Source organism: Bos mutus, chromosome 2 (assembly GCF_027580195.1).
Source record: "Bos mutus isolate GX-2022 chromosome 2, NWIPB_WYAK_1.1, whole genome shotgun sequence".
Classification (NCBI taxonomy): Eukaryota; Metazoa; Chordata; class Mammalia; order Artiodactyla; family Bovidae; genus Bos; species Bos mutus.
This window is the reverse complement of record NC_091618.1, coordinates 80254477-80281777: the sequence shown is the minus strand read 5'-3', so window position 1 is coordinate 80281777 and position 27301 is coordinate 80254477. Positions and strand designations below refer to the sequence as shown.

The 27301-nt window shown below is 35.8% G+C and overlaps 1 protein-coding gene across 1 annotated transcript in view; it reads left to right on the top strand.

Moving 5' to 3' along the window:
- The window catches only part of LRP1B (LDL receptor related protein 1B), a 1793119-nt gene that overhangs the window by 576089 nt on the left and 1189729 nt on the right, over positions 1 to 27301 (top strand). Inside the window, exon 3 of the mRNA XM_070360639.1 lies at positions 24363 to 24482. Coding sequence (XP_070216740.1) covers positions 24363 to 24482 — 120 coding nt within the window. The remainder of the gene's footprint in view (positions 1 to 24362; positions 24483 to 27301) is intronic.

Below are 27301 nucleotides of genomic sequence, written 5' to 3'. Positions count from 1 at the left end.
CTTTGAAGGGACTGATGCTGAAGCTAAACTCCAGTACTTTGACCACCTGATGTGAAGAACTGATTCATTGGAAAAGACCCTGATGCTGGGCAAGATCAAAGGTAGGAAGAGTAGGGAATGACAGAGGATGAGGTAGTTGGATGGCATCACTGACTCAATGCACAAGAGTTTGAGTAAACTCCAGGAGTTGGTGATTTACAGGGAGACCTGGCATGCTGCAGTCCATGGGTCACAAAGAGTCAGACACAACTGAGCAACTGAGCTGTTTACAAAATTCAAAGATGTTGTGAAATATGATAAGAGAATTATTCCTGACATAAGTTAAACAAGGCCCTTGAATTACTCCTCTGTGAACATAATTTAAAGTATTTGTGCACACTTGTATAGATAGATATACTCCTCCATGTCCAAGAAAACAGAACCAGATGTCTTTTTCTAGCCCCACTCTTAGGATGTGAGTGTTCTACATGTGGCTGTAAAATTTAGTCATTGGTAGAACTTGATACAGATCTTAAGGGCAGGATGTGAAGAGGAGGAGAGGATGTCATCTCAGCCTCCCCTGGATATTTTGCCCCAGGATGATGAATATAAGTGCAGTCAGAAGTTGGTGCATTGATCTCCCAGACTTGTACATATAGAGCTATGAAGCTTCCTTTTTCCTAAGCTTCAAATATCATCAAACTCCTATCTGAAAAAGTAGATCTCATGGGTCCATTTCCCACTTCTATACAGATTATTCCCTAGGTAATGAAAAAATAAACTCAAGGAGAAGGAGTTCACCCTCACCCTTTGAGGCACAGTGTTATACTAATTTCCCTTCCTGTTGGTAGGATTGTAGCCTTAGGTACCTCAAATCCTGTTTTACTGATTCAACCACTTGGCAGAATATAGTTAATTATTAACTGATTAATTCATTTTAAAAATAACCCAAAATGATCAGACCTCTGAAATGACCCAATGCAGGTAAGACCTAAAGCTTTCCTCTGTGCTGACCTCTTTATTCCAAGCTGCTTTTCTTTGTAAAGCCTGAGGCAAGGAAGCCTGAGTTAGCACTGAAGTTTATCTAGGATCTTTTAAAAAATTTTTATTTTATATTTGTGTATAATTGATGTACAATGTTGTGTTAGTTTCAGGTTTACAGCAAAGTGTTTCATATATATATGTATATTCTTTTTCAAATTATTTTTCCATTTAGGTTATTAAAGAATATTGAGCAGAGTTCCCTGTGCTGTACAGTAGGTTAAGAACCTACTCAATATTCTTTAGTAACCTCGGAGAAGGCAATGGCACCCCACTCCAGTACTCCTGCCTGGAAAATCCCATGGACGGAGGAGCCTGGTAGGCTGCAGTCCATGGGGTCGCTGAGGGTTGGATACGACTAAGTGACTTCACTTTCACTTTTCACTTTCATGCATTGGAGAAGGAAATGGCAACCCACTCCAGTGCTCTTGCCTGGAGAATCCCAGGGACGGGGGAGCCTGGTGAGCTGCCATCTATGGGGTCGCACAGAGTCGGACACGACTGAAGTGACTTAGCAGCAGTAGCAGCAGCAGTATATATCAATCTCAGACTTAACCTAGAATCTTAACAGAAGCCTTGGGATATTTCTTGTTGACTCTTCTTGGGACTCAGCAGGTTTGTAACTTTCATCACTAGAGGTTCCTCTTGCCTCTTCTTAGACATAGCGCTAAGCCTCAGTTTTTATTTTTTTATTTTTAAGATTTAGTGGAGAAGAAAATGGTATTTCTTGTATTTCTTGTATCTCCAGTATTCTTGCCTGGAGAATTCCATGGACAGAGGAGGCTGGCAGGCCACAGTCCATGGGATGACAAAGAGTTGGACATGAAGGAATGACTAACACATTCTTTTTCACCTTTCTTTCAGAAGAGTTCATTATAATTATATTGCATTTGTACCTCTACCTTTGAAGAACAGATTTAATAAGCCTAAGTAATGGAAACTGGACACAATTAGGATTTCTATGGTATGAAATCTGACTCATAGTCAAGAATCAAAATAATTTTTCTTGCTAAAATACTTTCATTAGAAAGATAAGCTTGAGTTCATATTTATTTAACATTATAGTTTCTAATTATTAAGAAGTATGGATTTTATTAATCCATACTTCCTGGAGCAGCAACTGGCAACCCACTCCAGTATTCTTGCCTGGAGAATTTCATGGATAGAGGAGCCTGGTGGGCTACAGTCCATGGGGTTGCAAAGAGTCAGACATGACTGAGCAGCTAACACACATGGATTTTATTATTCTTACATGTCATCAAAATGATATACAAAAGTATAATACAATTTACCCCTGAACAACACAGGTTTGAACTGCATGGGTCCATGTATAGATTCTTTTCAAGAGTAATACTGTAGTACTGGGCTTCCCAGGTGGCTCAGTGGTAAAGAATCTACCTGCCAATGCAGAAGACATAGAAGCTGCAGGTTTGATCCCTGGGTTGGGAAGATCCCCTGGGCAAAGAAATGGGAACACATTCCAGTACTCTTGATTAGAAAATTCAATGGACAGGGGAGCCTGGTGGGCTATTGTCCATGGAGTTACTGAGTTGGACATGACTGAGCATGCACACATGCACCATATATTACATGATGCATGACTGAATTCATGGATGCAAAATTATAGATACAGAGGGTTGAATAGCCAGATTTCCCTATGCAGAATGTTGACACCCCTAACCCCCATTTTGTTCAAGGTTAACTGTCTTGCTCTCAAGTTTTATATAGTCTTATCTTCCAGTGTAGGAATATATATTATCTGCTCCTGTGGATATCACTTGTAAATATACTTTCTTTGAGAAATGTAAATTTCTTTCTGTCTGTACTACCTCTAAATAATAATTAGATTTTCTTATTTTTCTCTTTGGGAAAAATACTTCATATTTCTTTTTCTGATTGTCATATATGTTTTTCTCAATTATACTTTCATGTACCAACAATTTTTTTAAGTAAGAAAGAAAAAATAAAAGGAACAAACCACAAAATATATCCCCCTTAATATATTATCTGGTTGTATAATCTGTTATCTTTCAATCTCAGAAGTTGAAGTTTTAATTGTAACTTTGTTTTTCAATTAACCACATCTCAGAACTGCATTATTAAGTGTTGTCTCAACTATATTCATGATTATACACAATTATACTGAAGGCAAGAAGAAGATAAAGTGATTAAAATACTGGGAAAACACTGAGTAAAATGATTAAAATAATCTTCACTAGAAAAACATAAGACCTATTGAAAAGACACTTTTGTTTTATGAATTCCCTAAGAAAGCACCCTGAAGTGTAAAAGTGCTTGTTTTGATTATAATGAAGACCTGATAAAGATGCCATCTGGTTTCTATTTTTTAATTAATAATTTTTTGAAATCAAAGAGGTACACATACATGCCTTAGAGTCAAATAGCCCTGTAAAGCTCAAAATGAATAAAATGTAGTCACATCGTACATTCCATTCATCCCTGATCTCTGTTCCCTAATGATACATTTTTAACTCTTCTTAAAAAAAAACTGAATATTAATAATATAACATGTTTAAATAAATATTTCTTAATTTTTTTCAGACTAAGGTATTATTGACTAGCTTTTAACTGGAAGATGACTCTTTTGCTTATACACATTCTTTCTACATAATTATATTCAGTTATTGTTTAAATAAATATTCACTATTTAATCATTATCTTATACACTACTTCAGAGCTGAGCCAAGTACTATATTTCAAATATTTCTTTTATATTATTGTTTTCTAATATTTTAATTTCTTTTTTTTTTTTTTTTTTTTCTTTAATAGAAAATTATTTAATTAGTATACATGTGTTCCCCATCCTGAACCCTCCTTCCTCCTCCCTCCCCACACCATCCCTCTGGGTCGTCCCAGTGCACCAGCCCCAAGCATCCAGCATCGTGCATTGAACCTTGACTGGCATCTCGTTTCATACATGACATTTCACATGTTTCATTTTGAATTAAATTTTTTTATGGGGCATAATGCAGGTTTCCAACTTCATTTCTTTGCTTGTAGATGTCCAACTGGGCTAGAGTTATTTGTTGAAAAATACTCTTTGTTACTGAATTTTTTATCTAAACTTCTTTGAAAGTAGATATGAGTTTATTTCTGGAGTTTCAATTGTATTCCATTGATTTATGTCTCTATCCTATGGTGGTACCACACTGTCTTGATTATTGTACCTTTAAGTTTTCAAATGGGTAAATGTGAGTCCTCCAAATAATCTTCATTTTAAGATTATTTTTTCTGACTATTCCATGTTTCTTATATTTCTACATGAATTTTTATATGATTTTGTCAATTTATGTAGAAGATAGCTTAGATTTTCCTAGAGATTTCACTGAATCTGTAGATCAATTTGGAAAGTATCACCATTCTAGTAGCGTTAAGTTTTCTAATCTGTGAATATGGGATTCTTTTTCATTTAGTTGGATCTTTTTAATTTATCCAGTGATATTTTGTATTTTTTCAGTGTATAGTCTAGTACTTCTATTTTGAATTTATATTCTTTATGGTGCATTTTTTACATGGACGTTTTAAGAATTACACCTTCAGATAGTTCATTACTAGTGTATACATATATGATTGATTCATGTATTTTTTTTTCTTTTATCCTGCAGACTTGTTGAATTCATTTATTAGTTCTAACTGATTTTTTGTCATTTATTTCTTAGGATTTCCATATGTAAGATCATACCATCTGTATATAGAGATAGTTTCATTTCTTTCCAGTCAGGATACCTTTTATTTCTTTTTCTTGCTAGTCAGTGAAATGTTAAACAGAAGTGACAGCAGTAAGCATCTTTCTCATGTTCCTAATATTAGTAGCAAAATCTTCAATCTTTTACCTTTATATGATGGTACCTGTGGCTTTTCAAAATGGTCTTCATCAACTTGCCTCTAAGAGTTTCCCTGCTATAGAACATGAGATACACTCATACCAAAATTTGTTTTAATAATGCTGCCTGAGAGAGTAGGACGTATGGAGAGAATAACATGGAAACTTACATTATCATATTTAAAATAGATATCAGGTGGGAATGTGCTGTATGACTAAGGGAACTAAAACCAGGACTGTAACAGCCTAGATGTGTGGGATGAGGAAGGAAGTGGGAGGGGTGTTCAAGAGGGAGGGGATATAGGTACACCTGATGATTCATGTTGATATTTGGCAGAAACCAACATAATACTGTAAAGCGATTTCCTTCAATTTAAAATAGATTTAATGTTAAAGTAAAAAAAGAAAAAATACAATATGCCCTGGAGTTCTGCACTTAGCAATCTATGTGTTTGAAATGCAGCCTCTCTGATCATAACCCATCTCATCTCCTTCACCCTTTGGCTTACATTTTACTTTCTTGTACCATAAAGGCCAAATCAGGCAACATGCACTTATTGTTTCTTTGATTTTTGTTGATTACCTTTGTTTTTTCCAGTCTTCTTCCCTGTTCTCTTTATTCTTGTGTGTTTAAGCCTTTCTTATTACTTTTATTAAAGATTTGGCAAATTGCAAAGGTGAATTAGTGTGTTTTAAGTGCCATGCTTAACATAACTAGTGAGCACCTTTTAACCTAACATGTCAGGCACTGTGTTGCATTTGTTTTTGTTCATTCTCATTTTATTAAATATATAATGCATTCCCAAGGGTATCATTGCCTCCTATGGTCTGGGACTAATATGAGGATTTAAGAGAATAATGTTTGTTATTTGAAGGAAAAAAAAAAAAGACTTTTATATTTACTTTCCAATAAAAGTAAAAGGCTTCCCTGATGGTTCAGAAGGTAAAGCATCTGTCTGCAATGCAGGAAACCCAGGTTTGATCCCTGGATTGGAAGATCCCTAGAGAAGGAAATGGCAGCCTGTTCCAGTACTCTTGCCTGGAAAAGCCCATGGACAGAGGAGCCTGGTAGGCTACAGTCCATGGGGATGCAAGGAGTTGGACATAACTGAGCAACTTCACTTTCACTTTCCAAATAAATTTAGTCACAAATACACCTCTAGGTTACTAAATATGCAGAAACTGCTAGAAGTTATGAACTCCTTTTACAAAAGAGGTACCTTTCTTGATAATGCCTCACCTCCTCTAACCCATTGCTACCATCACCTCCATCCTATTATGTTTATGTCATATACGCTATGCTACTGCTGCTGCTGCTGCTGCTAAGTCGCTTCAGTCGTGTCCGACTCTGTGTGACCCCATAGACGGCAGCCCACCAGGCTCCCCCGTCCCTGGGATTCTCCAGGCAAGAACACTGCAGTGGGTTGCCTTTTCCTTCTTCAATGCATGAAAGTGAAAAGTGAAAGTGAAGTCGTTCAGTCATGCCCAAGTCTTAGTGACCCCATGGACTGCAGACCACCAGGCTCCTCCACCCATGGGATTTTCCAGGCAAGAGTACTGGAGTGGGGTGCCATTGCCTTCTCCGCATATACGCTATATACTTATATAATTTCTAGTATCTTTTTTATCTCTATTTTTATTTTCTTACCCTTCTACATCTAGACATGAAAAACTCTCTGCTAGATGTATGCAGTTTCTACTCAGCAATTATATTTTTCTCAGGCCCTTGTGGTAAATTTAGCTATTTTTTTCCCCCCTCAAGCAATAGTTTCTCTGTGGCTATATCTAAATGTATTGAACAGGGCAAAGACCTGATTTTGGTTATGATTAATAAATGTAGCATATCATCCTTACTGCAAAACTAGATAGAAAACACTGAAACAAGATGTTATTGTTATTTATTTGCTAAGTCCTGTCTGTCTCTTTTGTGACCCCATGGAATGTATCCTGCCAGGTTCCTCTGTCCTCCAGGATTTTCCAGCAAAAGTACTGGAGTGAGTTGCCATTTCCTTCTTCAGGGGATCTTCTCGGTTCAAGGATCAAACCCATGCCTCCTGTATTGGAAGGCAGATTGTTTACCACTGAGCCACAAGGGAAGCCCTGAAATGAGATGTGTAATACCACAAAATGTCTTCACTTTACCTGTCCAATACACCTAGTACTCTTTACTTTCTCTCCTTTCTCTATATACCAGTCAATATTTCAAAATTAATAAGATATTCTATAAGTTATAGAACATATTTGCACTCATTATGTCTGTTAATATTCTTAATAATTTAAGACATTTACTAGGTTGGAAGTTAAGGCAAAGAAAGATTAAGGAACTAGTGCACAGTTAAATGTCTGATAAATATTATGAGTACTAGATCTTTGTCTTCTACCTTAACAGAACACGTTTCAAGATACCATGTGTGCCTGGTCTATTCTTCTATAAAAATAAAAGATGGAAGTGAAAATTACTATATTCCTTTGGTGGAGATGTGTTGAAGATTATAATGATAATAATGTAACTGCCAACCTATAATGGGTGTTTACAAGGTAGCAGACACTAAGCTAAGTGCTTCTATTGAATTACTGTGTTTAAATCTTTCACCATCCCTATGAAGTCAGTAATGTCATTATGCTCCAGTGTAATCTGAGAAGAGAACCCCAAAGGAGTATGTGCTGCTTTGGTTTTATTTTCTTGTATCCTCTCATATCTAAAACTAAGGTAAATATTCTTTTCTTCAACAATATCCCCACTAATAACTAATACCTGCAGATGATAGGTTTATTTAGCAAATTGTGTCAATGGATATTGAATTAATAACTTGATTTTAATTTTCTAGGAAATGAAAACTGTTTCAGTGTTTTACATATTTGAACTTTAGAACACTGAATGTCATTGCAATTAAAAAAATGTTTCCTCAGAAATCAGAACCAAAAGTGGCTAAATTTCTAGAAATGATTCTGTTGGGGACCCAAAATAAGCAGTTTTCCATCCCGTTTTAGTGAATGAGTTGGTATGATTAGAATTCTTTTTCTGAGTAAACTTGCTACTTGTTGTATCTATAGCATAAAACAGGGAAAATCTCTTAGCATTAATGAAGTACATTCTCAGCTGAGGGCATGCTGTCTGACTTAGTAGCCACTTCCTAGGAACAACTCTGAAGGGTAGAATGAGGAGTCTTAAACAGATAGCTGCATTTATGGTACAAAGTAAATGTGTTTCAGCATGTAATCAGTTTATTAAATTCCTAATCATCCATGTCCATTAAATGGAATAATACACATGTATCAAAAAGGACGAGGATATTTATGCGTGTTGAGTGCATATGCATATGCGCACATATGTTATTATTTTTAAAGTATACAATCTGTTTTAAACACAAGACTCAGCCCACAGAATATCTTCTCAAACAACCTAATTGCCCTGCAATTTCCACCCTGTAGTAAAATATATAAAATATCTAGAAAATTTTTATTTTTCCTGTTGAAAGAATAGTAAATCCTTAGGAGATATTCTCATTCAAATTGAAAGTTATAGTTTTTGTCCTATTTAAAAAAAATAAAGAATGAATTCTGTTGGATTTGGGTTAGAAGTTTTTTCTTAAATTTTTTTTTTTACATAAAGGACTGTCTTCTTTAAAAATAGAGACAGTTTTTATTTTTTTTTTTTTAAAAAATCACCTTAGTGCCTTGGCTAAGACCTCCAATTCGTTATTGAATATAAGTATTTTATGACTTGTTCCTGATATTTGGGCAAAATAATTCAGTCTGCTTAAAGAATTTCCCTTCTGTTAAGAGTATTTTTGGATTTTTTTTTTTTTTTATCATGAATTGGTATTGTTTTTTGTTAAATGCTTTAGGAATCTGTTGAAATAATTGTGTTTTTCTCTCTTAGTCTATTGTTACATTGACTTTTGCTAATAAAGTTTCAAATCTTCAACCTGCCACGATGAACTCACCTAGTTATGATGTATTATTCTTTCATATATTCTTACACTTGCATTATTAAGAATTTTGCATCAACATTCATAAGGAATATTCTGCTACAGCTTTTTTTTTTTTTTAATATGTTTGTATGATTTTGGAATTAGGATAATTCTGGCCTCACAAAATTAGCTAGAAAGCATTTTCTTTTTCTTTTCTAGAAATTATATGAAATTGATAAATGTTCAGAAGGCAATGGCACCCGATTCCAGTACTCTTGCCTGGAAAATCCCATGGATGGAGGAGCCTGGTGGGCTGCAGTTCATGGGGTCGCTAAGGGTTGGACACGACTGAGCGACTTCATTTTCATTTTTCACTTTCATGCATTGGAGAAGGAAATGGCAACCCACTCCAGTGTTCTTGCCTGGAGAATCCCAGGGACGGGGGAGCCTGGTGGGCTGCCGTCTATGGGGTCACACAGAGTTGGACACGACTGAAGTGACTTAGCAGTAGCAGTATTCAGTGCAGCCATCTCCATCTAGTGTTTTATTTGTGGGAAGGCTTTTAATTTTAAATTCAATTCCTTTAATAAATATAAGAATATTCAGATTATCCATTTCTTCTTGAGTGCACTTTGACAGTTTGTGTTTTTCAAGGAACTTGTCTCTTTCATCTGTGTTGTCAAATTTAAAAGAATAAAATTGTATGGAACTGCCAAAATGGTTTCCACCATTGGGTCTCCTGATCCACAAATATAATGTATATGTACATTTACTTGGGGCTCTAGGACTTTTATCCCCCATGAGCTTCCAGCATACAGATCTTGCCTATATTGTTCAATTAATATTTAAGTGTTTAATACTTTGTATTATATGTGATATTGTTTATTTCAGTTTCCAACTGTACACCTCTAGCATTTAGAAATATGATTAATTTTTATATACTGACCTTATTATATCCTATGGCCTTGTTAAAGTCACAAAAAGATACAAATTACAAATATCAGCAAAGAAAGAGGCTATCACTACAGATCCCACAGCTTTAAAATGATAATTAGAGAATACCTCAAAAAATCAGGATGTCAATTTTTCTGTTTATAGATTAAATATAATTCCAATTAAAATCCTATCAGGATTTCATAAAAACTGATTCTAAAATATATATGGAAATGTAAAGAACCTAGAATACCTAAAACAGTTCTGGAAAACAAAAATAAAGTATGGGGAATTCTGCTACCAGATTTCAAATTTGCTATGTCAAACCAGTGTGATATTGAGAAATGTAAATTGATGAAACATGAGAGTATAGAAATACATTCACAAATATGTAGTCAATATATTTAGTCAGATCTCTATTTTTTAAGTGCAAAGATAATTTAATGAAAAATAGTAACATTTCAAAATTTAATGCAAAAAATAAAAGCAAAAACATAAAAAAATTTTATTCACATCACTAAAAAGTAATTCAAAATGGACCATAAATCTCATATCATAAAGTTTTTAGAAGACAACAAGGGAGAGGTTGACTTAGGTAAGGATTTGACACTGAAAGCATGATTCAAAAAGAAAATATTGAGAAATAGGACTTCCTAAAAATTAAAAATGTTTTCTTTGCAAGTTTATTATTTGAAAAACATTAGGAAGAATGAAAAGAGTAGCTACAGACTAGGAGAAAATATTCACAAATCAAATGACTCATAATGGACTTGTATCTAAAATATACATCTGTATATATGTGTGTGTGCATATGTGTACATACATATATAAACACACATAATAAAATATGGGCAAAAGATTGAATAGATATTCACTGAAGATATGATTGGCAAATAGGCACATGAAAAGATGTTTAATATCATTAGTCATTAGGAAATGCAAATTAAAACCACAATTAAGTACCATTACATATCTATCAGTGTCTAAAGAAATTAAAATAAAAACCTGATAATAAGTGCTGGGTAGAAGCGTAGAGAACCCCGTGGACAGAGGAGCCTGGTGGGCTGCTGTCCATAGGGTAACACAGAGTTGGACATGACTGAAGCGACTTAGCATGCATGCATGCATTGGAAAAGGAAATGACAACCCACTCCAGTATTCTTGCCTAGAGAATCCCAGGGACAGAGGAGCCTGGTGGGCTGCCATCTATGGGGTCGCACAGAGTCGGACATGACTGAAGTGATTTAGCAGCAGAAGTCCAAGTAGCTGGAAGACTCATATATTTATTTAGGGAATGCAAAGCACTGCAGCCACTTTAGAAAATATTTTGATAGTTTTTTATTTAAAGGGAAACATCCTTTTAAAATCTTATATAAACATCCTTTTATATAAGTCAGCAACACCAAGTTTACCAAAAGAAGTGTTATATATTTACACAAAAATTAAATATTATACCAACTTTATTCTTAAGAAATCAAAACTAGAAACAACTCAAGTGTCCATTACATGTGAAATGGATATACAAATAAGGTACATTCCTACAGTGGAATGTGAAAATCACTTAGTCGTGTTTGCCTTTTTGCGACCCCATGAACTATGAGTCCGTGGAATTCTCTTTACTGCTTCCCTGGTAGCTCAGCTGGTAAAGAATCCGCCTGCAATACAGGAGACCCTGGTTCAATCCCTGGGTCAGGAAGATCCCCTGGAGAAGCGAAAGGCTCCCTACTCCAGTATTCTGGCCTGGAGAATTCCATGGACTGTATAGTCCATGGGTCGCAAAGAATCAGACAGGACTGAGTGACTTTCACTTTCATTCAGCAATAAAGAAGAGAGAATTACTGATAAAATAACATGGATGAACTCAAATACATTATGCTCAGTAAAGATGCTACAGACTAGATGATTCCATTTATATGACATGCTGGAGAAAGCACAACTTTTGAGACAGAAAATAGATCAATTATTGCCAAACTCTGGCATTGGAGAAATGAGCAGATTGGAGAAGAATATAGAAAAAAATTTGGGAATAATGGTCCTGTTCTATATTTTAATAATGGGATTGGTTACAGAACTATATGCACTTGTCAAAACTCACAGATCTATACACTAAAATGAATGAGTTTTACTATTTGTAAATTGTTGCTTAGTTGCTAAGTCACGTCTCTTTTGCAATCCCATGGACTGTAGCCCACCAGGCTTCTCTGACCATGAGATTTCCCAGTCAAGAATACTGGAGTAGGTGGCCATTTCCTTCTCCAGGGATCCTCCCAACCCAGGGGTTGAACCCATGTTTCCTGAATTGTGGGGTGGATTCTTACTACTCAGCTGCAAGGGAAGCACATGTAAATTATACCATAACACATACGGAACAAAAAACTTTAAAAAGAATTGCCATACAAGCAGCTTATGCAGCTCAATACAGAAAAATAAACGACCCAATAAAAAATGGGCTAAAGAACTAAACAGACATTTCTCCACAGAAGACATACAGATGGCTAACACACACATGAAAAGATGCTCAATATTACTCATTATCAGAGAAATGCAAATCAAAACCACAATGAGGTACCATCTCACGCCAGTCAGAATGGCTGCTACCTACAAGTCTACAAACAATGAATGCTGGAGAGGGTGTGGAGAAAAGGGAACCCTCTTACACTGTTGGTGGTAATGCAAACTAGTACAGCCACTATGGAGAACAGTGTGGAGATTCCTTAAAAAACTGGAAATAGAACTGCCATATGACCCAGAAATCCCACTACTGGGTGTACAAACCAAGGAAACCAGAATTGAAAGAGACACATGTACCCCAATATTCATTGCAGCACTGTTTACAATAGCTGGGACATGGAAGCAACCTAGATGTCCATCAGCAGATGAATGGATAATAAAGCTGTGGTACATATACACAATGGAGTATTACATACATACATTTTAATCAGTTCTAATGAGGTGGGTGAAACTGGAGCCTATACAGAGTGAAGTAAGTCAGAAGGAAAAACATAAATACAGTATACTAACACATATATATGGAATTTAGAAAGATTATAACAATGACCCTTTATGCAAGACAGCAAAAGAGACACAGATGTAAAGAACAGACTTTTGGACTCTGGGAGAAGGCAAGGGTGGGATGATTTGAGAGAATAGCATTGAAACATGTATATTACCATATGTGAAATGGGTCACCAGTCCAGGTTTGATGCAGGAGACAGGGCGCTCATGGCCAGTGCACTGGGACAACACTGAGGAATGGGATGGGGAGGGAGATGGGAAGGGGGTTCAGGATGGGGGACCCATGTACACCCATGGCTGATTCATGTCAATGTATGGGAAAAACCACTACAATATTGTAAAGTAATTAGCCTCCAATTAAAATTAATTAAAAAAGAATTGCCATAATGTCATATCTTTCTATTTGGGAATATACTGAAAATTAGAAACCAGGACAGTAAGCTTGTACTAGGCAAAGAACTCTGAAGAAATCCACCATAGCAGTCATAAGCAGCAGCCTAATCTCTGTAAACCAGCTCAAACTGCATTTTACCAGGGTAAGGAAACAGGGGTTAGAGGTTGAATGATATGACAGAAATTATCACTATTCTATATACATCAGGCATTTGTCCTGCTGACAAGAGGGACTGTCTGGTATGATAAGTAGCTGGGTCAACTTTTCAATTTCCAAGTACAAAAGTGAGTGAAATATGGATTTTATAAAGGTACTACATAGGGAAAGAAATTATTTCTCATTAGCATGATTATCATTGTGGGTTAAAAGGCATTTTTGTATAAGCTAAATTCTAGAAGAAACTTGATTACTAAAATTGAGAATGAAGGTTTACTCCATTTTATAAAATAATATCTCAAATGGCTTATATGTTGAAAAATGCCTATACTTTTTGTATCTTCAAAGAGTTTATAAAAGTTGTCATTATATGTTCAGGAAGGAACATATAACCTAGAAGCACACAAACCTAGCTCTGTTCTAACTATCCCACCAAGTCCAATGCATGATCAATGTGTATTGTTTGATTATAGTTCATAAAGGCAGTCAGCATAATCCACTGATGATATGGTGGCTACATATACAGGATTGGACATAGGTATTATTGTCCATATATACCAATTGGACATTGGTTTATAGGTATTTACATAAACAAAACAAATGAGGGAAGAAATCTCTAAAAGTAATAACTTGTGACATCTGCTTACCAACTTCTAATAACCTTTCTCTACTGATACTTTTACTTGGAGGCAGGTTAGCAAAATTTATTTGTATGGGTTTCCAAAATCATAAACCTGTGTACATTTGTGGAAATGTGATCTAAATCCCAGTGCTGTTAAAAAGCTCAAAAACAGACTATGCAGACTAGCATAAGTATTTGCTGAAAATTGCATGTCTGGATTGTTGATTGGTTGATACTTATGTAGCAAATTAGATGTCTGTATACATTGTTTCAGAGAATAATATTCATATCTTATAGAAACCAGTTAGGCAGTATAGAAAAATTTTTGTTTTCTGCCATATTTCTTTGTGAGTTGGATAATTTTCATTCAGGGAATGATTTCAGAAGAATTTACCAAAAAAAAAAAAAAAAAAAAGATCTCCAGAAGATACCAAAAGATGCAGAAGTGATTTAGGGGCAAAACTAGTACTATTTTATGTGACACCCAAAAATAAAAGAGCAAAAGAAAAAAATCTATCTATTGTAAAGTGAAACATTTTTCCAAATTTCTTGAAAAATATAGAAATTATGACAAGAATTTTGATGACAGGTATTCTGTTGTACTGAATAGATGATTATGCTTGAGTGGTAAAATGATAATAAAGATAATAACGATAATTTAAAGAGTTCCTATGAGGCAGGCTATATTTTAAGAATTGTCCTCATTTAAGCTTCACAACACCCTATGAGGTAGTTTCTATTATTTTTTCCCATGTTAAAGATAAGAAAAAACAGGTATAAAGAGCTTACGTCACTTGCCCATTACCATTGTATTATATAACAACCCTGCTAACTCAGACATTTAATGCAACAAAAATCCAAATTGTCACTGATACCACAATCCAGTTGGGTTATCAATAGATGCTTCCCATGTGTACTGTTTTAAGTTTTGGATCTTGCCATCCCAGGGTCCTACCAGTTTTCTACTGGATTCCCTGCATCCATAGGGTTGACAAGTCAAGAGACAGTAAAAAATTGTCAAAATCCTTTAGGGGCCAGGTTAGGAAGTGACACAAACTAATTTTGTACATATTACATCATCTAGAAACCAGGTATATGGTTCCAACCTAACAAGTCAACTAGGAAATCTCATCGTTTTATTTGTCCAGAAGGAGAGAAACAGGGTTGGTTAACATTAGGTATTATTTGCCACAATGTGCGCTCTATTCCTCAGTTGTGTCTGACTCTATGTGACTCATGTAGCCCACCAGGCTTGTCTGTCCTTGGGATTTCTCAGGCAAGAATACTAAAGTGGGTTGCCATTTCCTCCTCCACGGGCTTCCTGACCCAGGGATTGAACCCTCATCTCTTGCATCTCCTGCATTAGCAGGTGGATTCTTTACCACTTATCACCTCCTAGGGCACCATATTTGCCATACTAGCATAGCCTGAAATTAGTTAAACCGAGGTTAGAGCTTCAGTCCTTTGGCTCCAGAGTCCAAAGCTGTGTATGTGATATGATACCACACACAGAAGAAAAGAAAAAGAATAGTAAAAGAGAAATGAGATTTAGTATAAATTGTCTATCCTTCTATATTCCTCTTACTTTTTATTAGTAATACAAATTCAGAAGTCTATTTCTTGAATCTATTCTTAAGTTAAAGAGTAAGAGTAGCATTGATATATATACAGTATCATGTGTAAAATAGATAGCAGGAAGCTTCTGTATAGTAGAAGGAGCTCAGCGTAGTGCTTTGTGATGACCTAGAAGGGTAGGATGAGGGGAATGGAGGCAGGCTCAAGAGGAAGGGGACATATGTATACACATAGCGAATTCACCTCATTTACAGCAGAAACTAACACAGCAGTATGAAGTAACTATGTTCCAATTAAAAAAAAAATAATGGCTTAGAAGCTTATATACTCAAGGCTACCTACTAAATGTCAAGTGTTAATTTGTATTTTATACAGAAAATATACTCACATTTTATAATATTCTCCTATACAGTTTTGAAAAAAAAAACACAAAAACATTTCCTTAAATCACAGAATATGTGTGTCCTTGTTGGGGAGTCCTCATTATTTGCACTGGATTGGATTTCTATATAGTAGCCCCTCTCATTTAATTAAAAAGATACTTTTCTTTTATGGTAATACTGGGGAACAGAGATAAGATACCATGTTTCCATATCTGTGTTCTGATTTGCATGTTTCATTCATTTAGATACTACTGATCTTTCTACTTGAGTCTAAGATTCAAACCAATGATAATCTTGCATGAACCAATAACTATGCTTCATTTGAAGCACTATGAAGATTGATGATCCAAGCACAAAATTTCTGTTCTACTCAAATAAGCTTTCTAACAAAATTAATCTGATGCACTTTTAATTATGTACATAATCATTACAGTGTTGAATGTAATTAAGCATAAATGGTAAGCAGTTCAAATAGATAGCATTACAATAATTAGTATTGCTTTCACGGAGCCAAGCCAAATATTAAATTTTAGTTTTTCATATTGTTAGCTCTTCATAGTTCTTCTCAATCTGTTAGAATAGTCAATATTTACCATTTCATCTGATATAAAACACTGCTTAATTGTTTCCCTAGCATCATTCTATACATACAGAAGTTCTCATGCAGTAAAATTTCAATAAACAAAAAGCTAAGCTGCCCTTGTCTCCTTTGCTATTTTTAACCATCAGACTCCCACCTAATACTCAAAAGCATGTGTGGGGTTTGATCTTTCATAAGCATTTAACCCATTTTCTCTTATTTCTCCTCAGTTCTCCCCATCACTGTCATCATGTTGGTAACCTTGTAGCATGTATTGTCCTCTTCATACTCGAGGGGTTTCAAGAATGGAGAGAACAAAAAGATGGAAGTAATACTCTATGGATGTTTTACTTTGGAATGAGATAGGGTAAAGAAAGAGTTGAGCTAAATCAGATCAGATCAGATCAGATCAGTTGCTCAGTCGTGTCCGACTCTTTGTGACTCCATGAATCGCAGCACGCCAGGCCTCCCTGTCCATCACCAACTTCCGGAGTTCACTGAGACTCACGTACATCGAGTCAGTGATGCCATCCAGCCATCTCATCCTCTGTCATCCCCTTCTCCTCTTGCCCCCAATCCCTCCCAGCATCAGAGTCTTTTCCAATGAGTCAACTCTTCACATGAGGTGGCCAAAGTACTAGAGTTTCAGCTTTAGCATCATTCCTTCCAAAGAAATCCCAGGGCTGAGCTCCTTTAGAATGGATTGGTTGGATCTCCTTGCAGTCCAAGGAACTCTCAAGAGTCTTCTCCAACACCATAGTTCAAAAGCATCAATTCTTCGGCACTCAGCCTTCTTCATAGTCCAACTCTCACATCCATACATGACCACAGGAAAAACCATAGCCTTGACTAGACAGACCTTTGTTGGCAAAGTAATGTTTCTGCTTTTGAATATGCTATCTATGTTGGTCATAACTTTCCTTTCAAGGAGTAAGCGTCTTTTAATTTCATGGCTGCAGTCACCATCTGCAGTGATTTTGGAGCCCAGAAAAATAAAGTCTGACACTGTTTCCACTGTTTCCCCATCTATTTCCCATGGTTACGTGGAGAACAATGTATTTAAAGCAATGAGTTAATATGCCTGTCCTCAGGTACAGATTAAATAAATTAGGTCATACCCCTACCTTCATGTTCTTTATCCTATAAAATATTGGTATTTTATATGAGAAACCGTCCCTCTTTCTGTCTCAACCTCTTACTTCATGTATCTCTGTCCCCTCTGCTCCATTGAAACCATTTTAAAGGTCTTGGTTAATCATATTAGGAAGCCCAGTGCAGTTTTCAGACTTTATCCAAGTTCAGTTCAGTTCAGTTGCTCAGTCATGTCCAACTCTTTGTGACCCCATGCACTGAAGCATGCCAGGCTTCCCAGTCCATCACCAACTCTTAGAGTCGATGATGCCATCCAACCATCTCATCTTCTGTCATCCCCTACTCTTCCCACCTTCAATCTTTTCCAGCATCAGGGTCTTTTCAAATGAGTCAGTTCTTCACATCAAGTCACCAAAGCATTGGAGTTTCAGCTTCAACATCTGTCCTTCCAATGAATGACTGGTTTCATCTCCTTGCAGTCCAAGGGACTCTCAAGAGTCTTCAACACCACAGTTCAAAAACATCAATTCTTTGGCACTCGGATTTCTTTATAGTCCAACTCTCACATCCATACATGACTACTGGAAAAACCATAGTTTGGACTAAATGAACCTTTGTTGGCAAGGTACTGTCTCTGCTTTTTAATATGCTGTCTAGGTTGGTCACAACATTTCTTCCAAGGAGCAAGCATCTTTTAATTTCATGGCTGTAATCACCATCTGCAGTGATTTTGGAGCGCAAAAAGATAAAGTCTGTCACTGATTCCACCGTTTCCCCATCTATTTGCCGTGAAGTGATGGGATCGGATGCCATGATCTTCGTTTTCTGAATGTTGAGCTTTAAGCCAACTTTTTCACTCTCCTCTTTCACTTTCATCAAGAGGCTCTGTAATTCTTCACTTTCTGCCACAAGGGTGATGTCATCTGCATATCTGAGATTACTGATATTTCTCCCGGCAATCTTGATTCCAGTTTGTGCTTCATCCAGCCTACATTTCTCATGATGTATATATACATACACACACACACACATATACACACACACACACATACATATATATATCCAAGTGTATGTCTCAAAAAAATTGTTTATTGATCTAATTCCATGGACTGTTCTTCATGTTTTATGAAGCATTCTAGTTCCTTCATCTATATATTTAATTCTCACTCTTCTTTGACACATAAAATTTTGCCTTTCACATGTAAAAATTTTCTAGGTTTGATTTATATCATAAATATTCTTTTTTTAAAGGGATGGTTATTTTCTCTTTGGACTTCAATTACCAATTATAGCTTGTGACTTCCAATTTTCTATTTCTAGTTCAGACTTTTCTTCTTAGACTCAAATTCTCAAGTCTCCCCTAGAGTATTTTTGTCAACATTTTAAACCAAACAGTCAAAAGCAAACTTGGTGTTTCTCCTTAACTTCCAGTCCGTCCGATATTCTTAATTCACTTTATTAGTACTATTAACTCAGTGTTATTATGCCTTCACCAAGTTTTTGGCCACCCATTTGTCTAAAAATTCATACTCCCAATTTCTAGCCTTTTAGATAGCTTTTTTTTTTTCTTCACTGGATCTTTTACTCATTTTTCTCCTACTTTCAAACAATACAAGTTAGGGTACTATCACTTCTGCCTCAACTATTGCTGCTTCCCACTATTGAAACAGAAAATTCTACTTAATCTAAGAATTAATCTCGTTCTATACTACTACTACTAATGGTTCCCGTCCCATTCCCTTCCACATCAAATATTATGTTTTAGCCATACAGGCTTATTTATCATTATATTTATCTCTTATATGCTTTTATTAAAAAAAGAACATATTCTCATTTTGTCTGCTTTATCTGGAGTACATGCTCATAATTTTGTCTACTGAATTCATCTTTTAAATTTTAGTTTAAATTTCACTTCTTTCACAACCTGTTTTTCCAGACGCCCACCTCCATTTCTTATATTCTATTCTTTCCAGTTAGTGTCACTTGTATTTTTATTTAGAATATGTGTTGTTCTGCTGTGAATTATAGTTGTTTTCTACATTGTTGTGCTTTTCTTCTAACCCAACTCACTTTGACACTCATGTTGTAAGTCATTAATTTGTCTAAAGCAGTTTTGCATCTGTGAAACCCAAGCTGATGTCCTTAGCATTGAAAAGATGTTTCTTGTTGAACTAAAAGAAGCATATGTAGTAAAGGCAATTTTAGACCGATTCCACCAAAATCAAACCAGATTTGACAACTCAATTACCTAACTTACAGATGTAAATTAACTATCTTCAGAACATAGTTTAATTTATTGGATTAGAAAGGACATCTGAGAGTGTTAATTCTCATCCTCAAGTTAAGCTATTGGTTCATTCATCCTATACAAATTATGAAACACTTCTTACATCTAGCACACTACTGAACCTAGAATGAAACAAACAAACAAACAAACAAACAAACATGGTTTCAACTATCACCAAATCCTACAGTGGGAATTAGAGACATTTTGAGAGCATTCAGTTCAGTTCAGTCACTCAGTCATGTCCGACTCTTTGTGACCCCATGAACCGCAGCACGCCAGGCCTCCCTGTCCATTACCAACTCCCAGAGTTCACCCAAACCCATGTCCATTGAGTCTGTGATGCCATCCAACCGTCTCATCCTCTGTCCTCCCCTTTACCTCCTGCCCTCAGTCTTTCCCAGCATCAGGGTCTTTTCCAATGAGTCAGCTCTTCCCATCAGGTGGCCAAAGTACTGGAGTTTCAGCTTCAGCATCAGTCCTTCCAATGAATGTTCGGGACTGATCTCCTTTAGGATGGACTGTTTGGATCTCCTTGCAGTCCAAGGGACTCTCAAGAGTCTTCTCCAACACCACAGTTCAAAAGCATCAATTCTTTGGCACTCAGCTTTCTTTATAGGCCAACTCTCACATCCATACATGACCACTGGAAAAACCATAGCCTTGACTAGATAGACCTATGTGGATAAAGTAATGTCTCTGCATTTCAATATGCTGCCTAGGTTGATTATAACTTTCCTTCCAAGGAGTTAGCGTCTTTTAATTTCATGGCTGCAATCACCATCTACGGTGATTTTGGAGCCCAGAAAGATAAAGTCTGTCACTATTTCCAATGTTTCTCTATCTTTTTGCCATGAAGTGAAGGGACCAGATGTCATGATCTTAGTTTTCTGAATGTTGAGCTTTAAGCCAACATTTTCACTCTCCTCTTTCACCTTCATCAAGAGGCTCTTTAGTTCTTCTTCACTTTCTGCCATAAGGGTGGTGTCATCTGCGTATCTGAGGTTATTGATATTCCTCCCGGCAATCTTGCTTCCAGCCTGTGCTTCTTCCAACCCAGTGTTTCTCATGATGTACTCTGCATATAAGTTGAAAAAGAAGGGTGACAATATACAGCCTAGACATACTCCTTTTCCTGCTTGGAACCAGTCTGTTGTTCCATGTCCAGTAACTGTTGCTTCCTGACCTGCATATAGGTTTCTCAGAGGTAGGTCAGGTGGTCTGGTATTCCCATCTCTTTCAGAATTTTCCACAGTTTATTGTGATCCACACAGTCAAAGGCTTTGGCATAGTCAATAAAGCAGAAATAGATGTTTTTCTGGAACTCTCTTGCTTTTTCGATGATCCAGCAGATATTGGCAATTTGATCTCTGGTTCCTCTGCCTTTTCTAAAACCAGCTTGAACATCTGGAAGCTCAGAGTTCACATATTGCTGAAGCCTGGCTTAAAGAATTTTAAGTATTACTTTATTAGCGTGTGAGATGAGTGTAATTGTGTGGTAGTTTCAGCATTCTTTGGCACTGCCTTTCTTTGGGATTTGAAAACATAGTCTTTGTTTACAGTCAACTTGATCTTGATTTGAATTTTTGAATACCATCACCATCATATATTTACTGTATAATGTTAAATTAGTTACCAACCATAAGTTTCCTCATCTGAAACTTTTAAATTACAATAATATCTACATTTTTGACTTTATAGGGTTTCAAAGAGATTTTGTGTTTTAAAAAACTTGATATATGTGTGTGTGTATGTATATACATGTATATATTTAAATTTATAATTTATAGCTGTAGATGCTGGTGGAGGAAACCAAAATATAAATAACTACCATGCAAAACAAAAATGTCATAATTTCTAAAGATCCATTTATTCTATGGGTTTCCTTGGTAGCTCAGATGGTACAGAATCTATCTGCCATGTGGGAGACCTGGGTTTGATTACTGAGATGGGAAGATCCCATGCAGAAGGGAATGACTACACACTCTACTATTCTTTCCTGGAAAATCTCCATGGACAGATGAGCCTGGCAGGCTACTGTCTATGTAGTCGCAAAGAGTTGGACACAACTGAGCAGCTAAGCACAACACATTCAGTCTGTATTTTTATTAATAACATTTTGCAGACCAAATGACTGGTCTTTGCACATTATGCAAATGCTAATGTTTATATTAGCATATAGTTAGCATTGACCCCAATTTCAAACCTAAAAATCAGATGTAATTGATTCATATATTGGTTGAATTTATATAAAGGAAGCAGAAATTGTTCCAGGTATTTCAAAGGAATACCAGCTTCACTTGTGGCTCAGCTGGTAAAGAATCCACCTGCAATGTTGGAGACCTAGGTTTGATCCCTGGGTTGGGAAGATCCCCTGGAGAAAGAAAAGGATACCCACTCCTTTCTCTGGCCTGGATGATTCCATGGACTGTGAAGTCCATGGGGTCGCAAAGAGTTGGACACAACTGAGTGACTTTCACTTTTACTTTCATCTCAAAGGTAAATAGATTTGAAGTCTCAGTTGTAATCATAGCAGTGAAAATCACTAAAGAGGGCACAAGTTAAAGCTTTCAAGCTGTGGGATTGGAGTATGTTCCAGTTAGAGGGGAAACTATGATAACTGATGAATTTACTAGTAGCATATTGTTAGGCAAGAGAAAAAGAACCAGGTTTCTACCCCAGAGTACTTCAGCCTTAAGAAGTTGAGAGGAAAATGTGGAACTGTAAAAAAGAGGCTGTGAAATAGGAAAACCAGGACCTGGAAGCAAAGTGATGACTGTGTAGCAGGAAGGAGTCGTTAACAGTGTGAAGTGCTGCTCATAGGTCAAGTAAGTTGAGGACTGAGAAAAGGCCATTGTACTTATCAACATCAAGGTCATCGGATACTTATGTATGAGCAGTCTCTAGAGCAATGGAGATAAAAGCTTGATGGAGTGGGCTTAAGATTGAAACAAAGAGGAAGGAGAGGCAGTGAGTATGGATTATTTTGTAAATTTTTATTATAAAGTGGAACAGAGAAATTGGGCAACAGTGACTAGTAGAGGAAGTGAGATCAAGCTTTTTTTGTTTTTAATAAAATTATGTTTGATGCTGAAAATGAGAATACAAAGGTTAGAAAACAGTCTGTAAAGGAATATGGCAAATATTAATATTTTAGATTTGGGAGGCCAATGACTCAACTAAGCCAACTAATTTAGCTCTGTTTGTAAAAGTAGACATAGGCAATGTGTAAACAAATGACTGTGATTATGTTCCAGTGAAATTTAATTGACAAAAAGAGATGGAGGCTTTAGTTTGATCTAATACAAATTTTAAAAATGATTAAGAGAGGAAATTGAGAAAGACTGAACTGATCCCTGAGTAAGTGAAAGGGGCAGGGATTTGTGCACAGGAATTATGGTTGGAGCTTTAATTATGAGTCGAACCAGATTTGAAAAGCAAGAAAGACAATGTGCAACATATATCTGTGGAAATTTTCTGTTGATAGCTTCGATTTTCTCAGGAAAATAGGAAACAAGATCATCATTTGCAAGTGACTGTTAAGAAGGAGCTTTAAATTTTTAAGAAGTGGTGCTGCCTAAAATAATTGTATAAAAGTTGAAAAGCAATGGGGTTAATACTATAGATAATTAATTTTTAGTAAAATAGCAAATGTTCAGGTTTGAATGTTCTAGCTATTCTTTTCACATTGGGGTTTTCATGTATTTTTATCAAAATTTATAATATTTCTGAAACACCAGCTAAGTCTGTGGCAGATATTTATTTTGAATCATTAAAAACTTTATTTTTCCCCCTATTTGGAAAAAAAAAAAAAATTGCAACAATCCATTAATATCCCTATTTTCAGACACCACAGTCAGTCATATATTCTATCCATATACTTTTTCTAGTTTAGCAAACTTATTGATGTTAGAAATTATTTGTGCAATTAACATGTCTGTCAGTTCATCTCTGTTTTGTATCATATTGAATCATAATTTGCTCTGAGGTTTTGTTAACTTTGGTTTCAATGACATATTTTTTCTGAAAAGATTTAGATATAATGAAATATATTATGTCCAGTGTTTAATATTTTGCTACCAGTGAAAGATAAATTATTGAAATGGAATATACTCACATTGATTGCTCTGAAGGTTATACATGGATTACTAAATCAAAACAAAGCCACAAAAGATAGAAAATCAATGGATATATCAGATAGGAAAGGCATAAATGGTGAAAAACCACTGAGTTGACATTTTTCCTCTTGAAATAATTTAATTTACCAGAATTTGAAAGGATTTGTGACTTTGAACATATGTAATAAGGGGGAAAGTGAAAGACTGAACAGATTGATCTAAAATTTTATTGACAGTACTTTGAACAAATGCAATCCAGAATATTTTGGGGGGAATCAATATTGTTTTGTAAACCAGTACAGAAACTTTCTAGGAAATCTATCAAAGCTTTATTATTACAGTATGCACTGTGTAAATATTAACATTTAAATTTAAATAGTATACATGTGTGCATAGTTATAAAGACATAATATCTTTGTTTTTCCTCCACAGAACTGTTGCCCAATTGCCAGCAGTTGAATTGTCAGCATAAATGTGCTATGGTCAGAAATAGTACAATGTGCTACTGTGAGGATGGATTTGAAATAAAAGAAGATGGAAGAAGTTGTAAAGGTAACTATGACATGTTATTCTATTAAGTTTTATTTTAACAGAGTCTTAGTTAGCAGAAATTTGATAAAATATCTTTGCACACTTACCATGTGTTCCACATAGTATTTATGTTCACTTTTTTGTTTGTTTTTTTGAGAGTTAAAAGTTAGCTCTTCCCTCAAAACCACATATGTAAACATTAGATAAGCCTTTATAAAGTCAATTTTCTTTTCTTTTTTTTAAATTTGAGGTATGGTTGATTAAAATATTATACAAATTTCTGCTATACAGCAAAGTGACTCAGTTATACACATATATAGATTATTTTATATATTCTTTTTCATTATGGTTTATCATAGTTTCTTGAACATAATTCCCTATGCTATACAGCAGGACCTTTTTGTTTATCCATTCTAAATGTAATACTTTGCATCTACCAACCCCAAACTCCCTCCCAGTCCATCTGTTTCCCTTTGCCCCTCTGCCTTAGCAACCACAAATCTATTCTTTATGTGTGTTAGTGTGTTTCGGTTTTCTAGATAAGTTCATTTTTGCCATATTTTAGATTCCTCATACAATGATATAAATTTTCAATTCATATTGCAGTAATGTCAAACATTGGACATATCAACATGGGGTATGTTTTAGTCACTAAAACTTTGAATTTAATTATTTTAACCTTCTCAATATTTTATACCTGTTATATAGTTGCAGTGTAGTAATCTGTTATTAACCAATTTAGGTTAATAATAATCTTGTAATGTTCTTTCAACTTTCCCATTAGAATTCCGGTGACTGGTGTTTGACCATTAGCAATAATAATGAAATAAGGAAATCAGTCCTGAATATTCATTGGAAGGACTGATGCTGAAGCTGAAGCTTCAATACTTTGGCCATCTGATATGAAGAACTGACTCATTAGAAAAGACCCTGATGTTGGGAAAGACTGAAATCAGGAGAAGGGGACAATGGAGGATGAGATGGTTAGATGGCATCACCAACTTGATGGACATGAGTTTGAGCAAGCTCTGGGAGTTGGTGATGGACAGGGAAGCCTGGGATGCTACAGTCCAAGGGGTTGCAAAGAGTCGGACATGACTGAGCGACTGAACTGAATAATAATTAACATCAAATATTTATATATTTAATGTTTTAATTTTTGCCTTCATAAATGTTGTACACCAAATGTTTAGTTCCTAAAATGACTCTATTCAGACATATTGAACTATTTTAGGTTATTTCTCCATTCTAAAGAGCTCTATTATATTTTATATTTATTTATGTATGTGTGTGTGTGTGTATCCACAATATAAAAACTTATATGGTATACAAAATCTATATAAGGAAAACATGGAATATAGAATCTATGTATAAAATTGAAGAATATCTAGATTGTCAGCAACACTTATAAAAAGAATATTTTCCAAAGAAATTGGTGCTTTGCTCATTACTTTAAACCTCTGCTTTAATATTTTAACTTTTACCTTAAAAACATAATCTTAAAATTAGAAAAATCCTCAGAGAATATTTTTTAAACTCCTAGTGACAAAATGAGAACAGACCCAGAAAAATTAAGTGATTTACTTAAGTCTGCACCTCTTTTTAGTAAAATAGTTTGGAACTAAAATGCAGATCTCCAGAGCCCAGGTATTCTTATCTTAGAGGCTCATTGCTTTGTAATGTACATCAGACTTAGTTTCTCAATTTAAATGTTCCTTAACTACTCAGGAATTTTTTCTTTTGCTTTTCCTTAGTAAACTCCTTTCTTTGATTGGGGTCAGAGGATGGGATTGAGAGTTCTATCCTCTGATCACTTTTTTGGTCTTTCTGATGGCCAGTCCCATTCTGAGATTACCTAATGGTCCCACCCTGAGTTACCTCATTAGTTTAGATTTGAGAGTATTTCAGAAGGCCTCATTATAATTACTGGAGAAGGCAATGGCACCCCACTCCAGTACTCTTGCCTGCAAAATCCCACGGATGGGGAAGCCTGGTGGGCTGCCATTTATGGGGTTGCACAGAATCGGACACGACTGAAGTGACTTAGTAGAAGCAGCAGCATTATAATTACAAAACCTACTTTGTATAACTCAGAAAATTACAAGGTTTAGAAACTGCCAGAAACTGAGAACAAAGACCAAATAGATAATCTTATTATACCCAGGCAGTTTAATCTACTCTTCAGAGGAGGTTCATGGATTTCTCTTTCTTGCCTGCCTTTTTAATATTGGTATCCTTCAGGATTTTTCTATACCCATTTTCTGACTTACCTTTCTCTATGTGGGATCAAGTCTCTACTATTTTTTAGATCTATTATCCATATGCTATTGATTCTCTGAAACTCCAAGACCAATCTCATCTTGTATTATTTACTGGTCCCATATTTCCAACTACTTATTAACATTTACCGGAGAAGGCAATGGCACCCCACTCCAGTACTCTTGCCTGGAAAATCCCATGGACGGAGGAGCCTGGTAGGCTGCAGTCCATGGGGTCGCTAAGAGTCCGACCCGACTGAGCGACTTCACTTTCACTTTTCACTTTCATGCACTGGAGAAGGAAATGGCAACCCACTCCAGTGTTCTTGCCTGGAGAATCCCAGGGACGGGGGAGCCTGGTGGGCTGCTGACTATGGGGTCACACAGAGTCGGACGCGACTGAAGTGACTTAGCATAGCATAGCATAGCATAGCATTAACATTTACTCAAGGATACTCTGCAGACGTCTCAAATTAAACACATCCAAATCAAATTTAGTATTTCCTCCCATGATATCCTCTAAAGTGTGTGAGTGCATGCTCAGTTATGTCTGTCTCTTTGCTATCCCATGGACAGTAACCT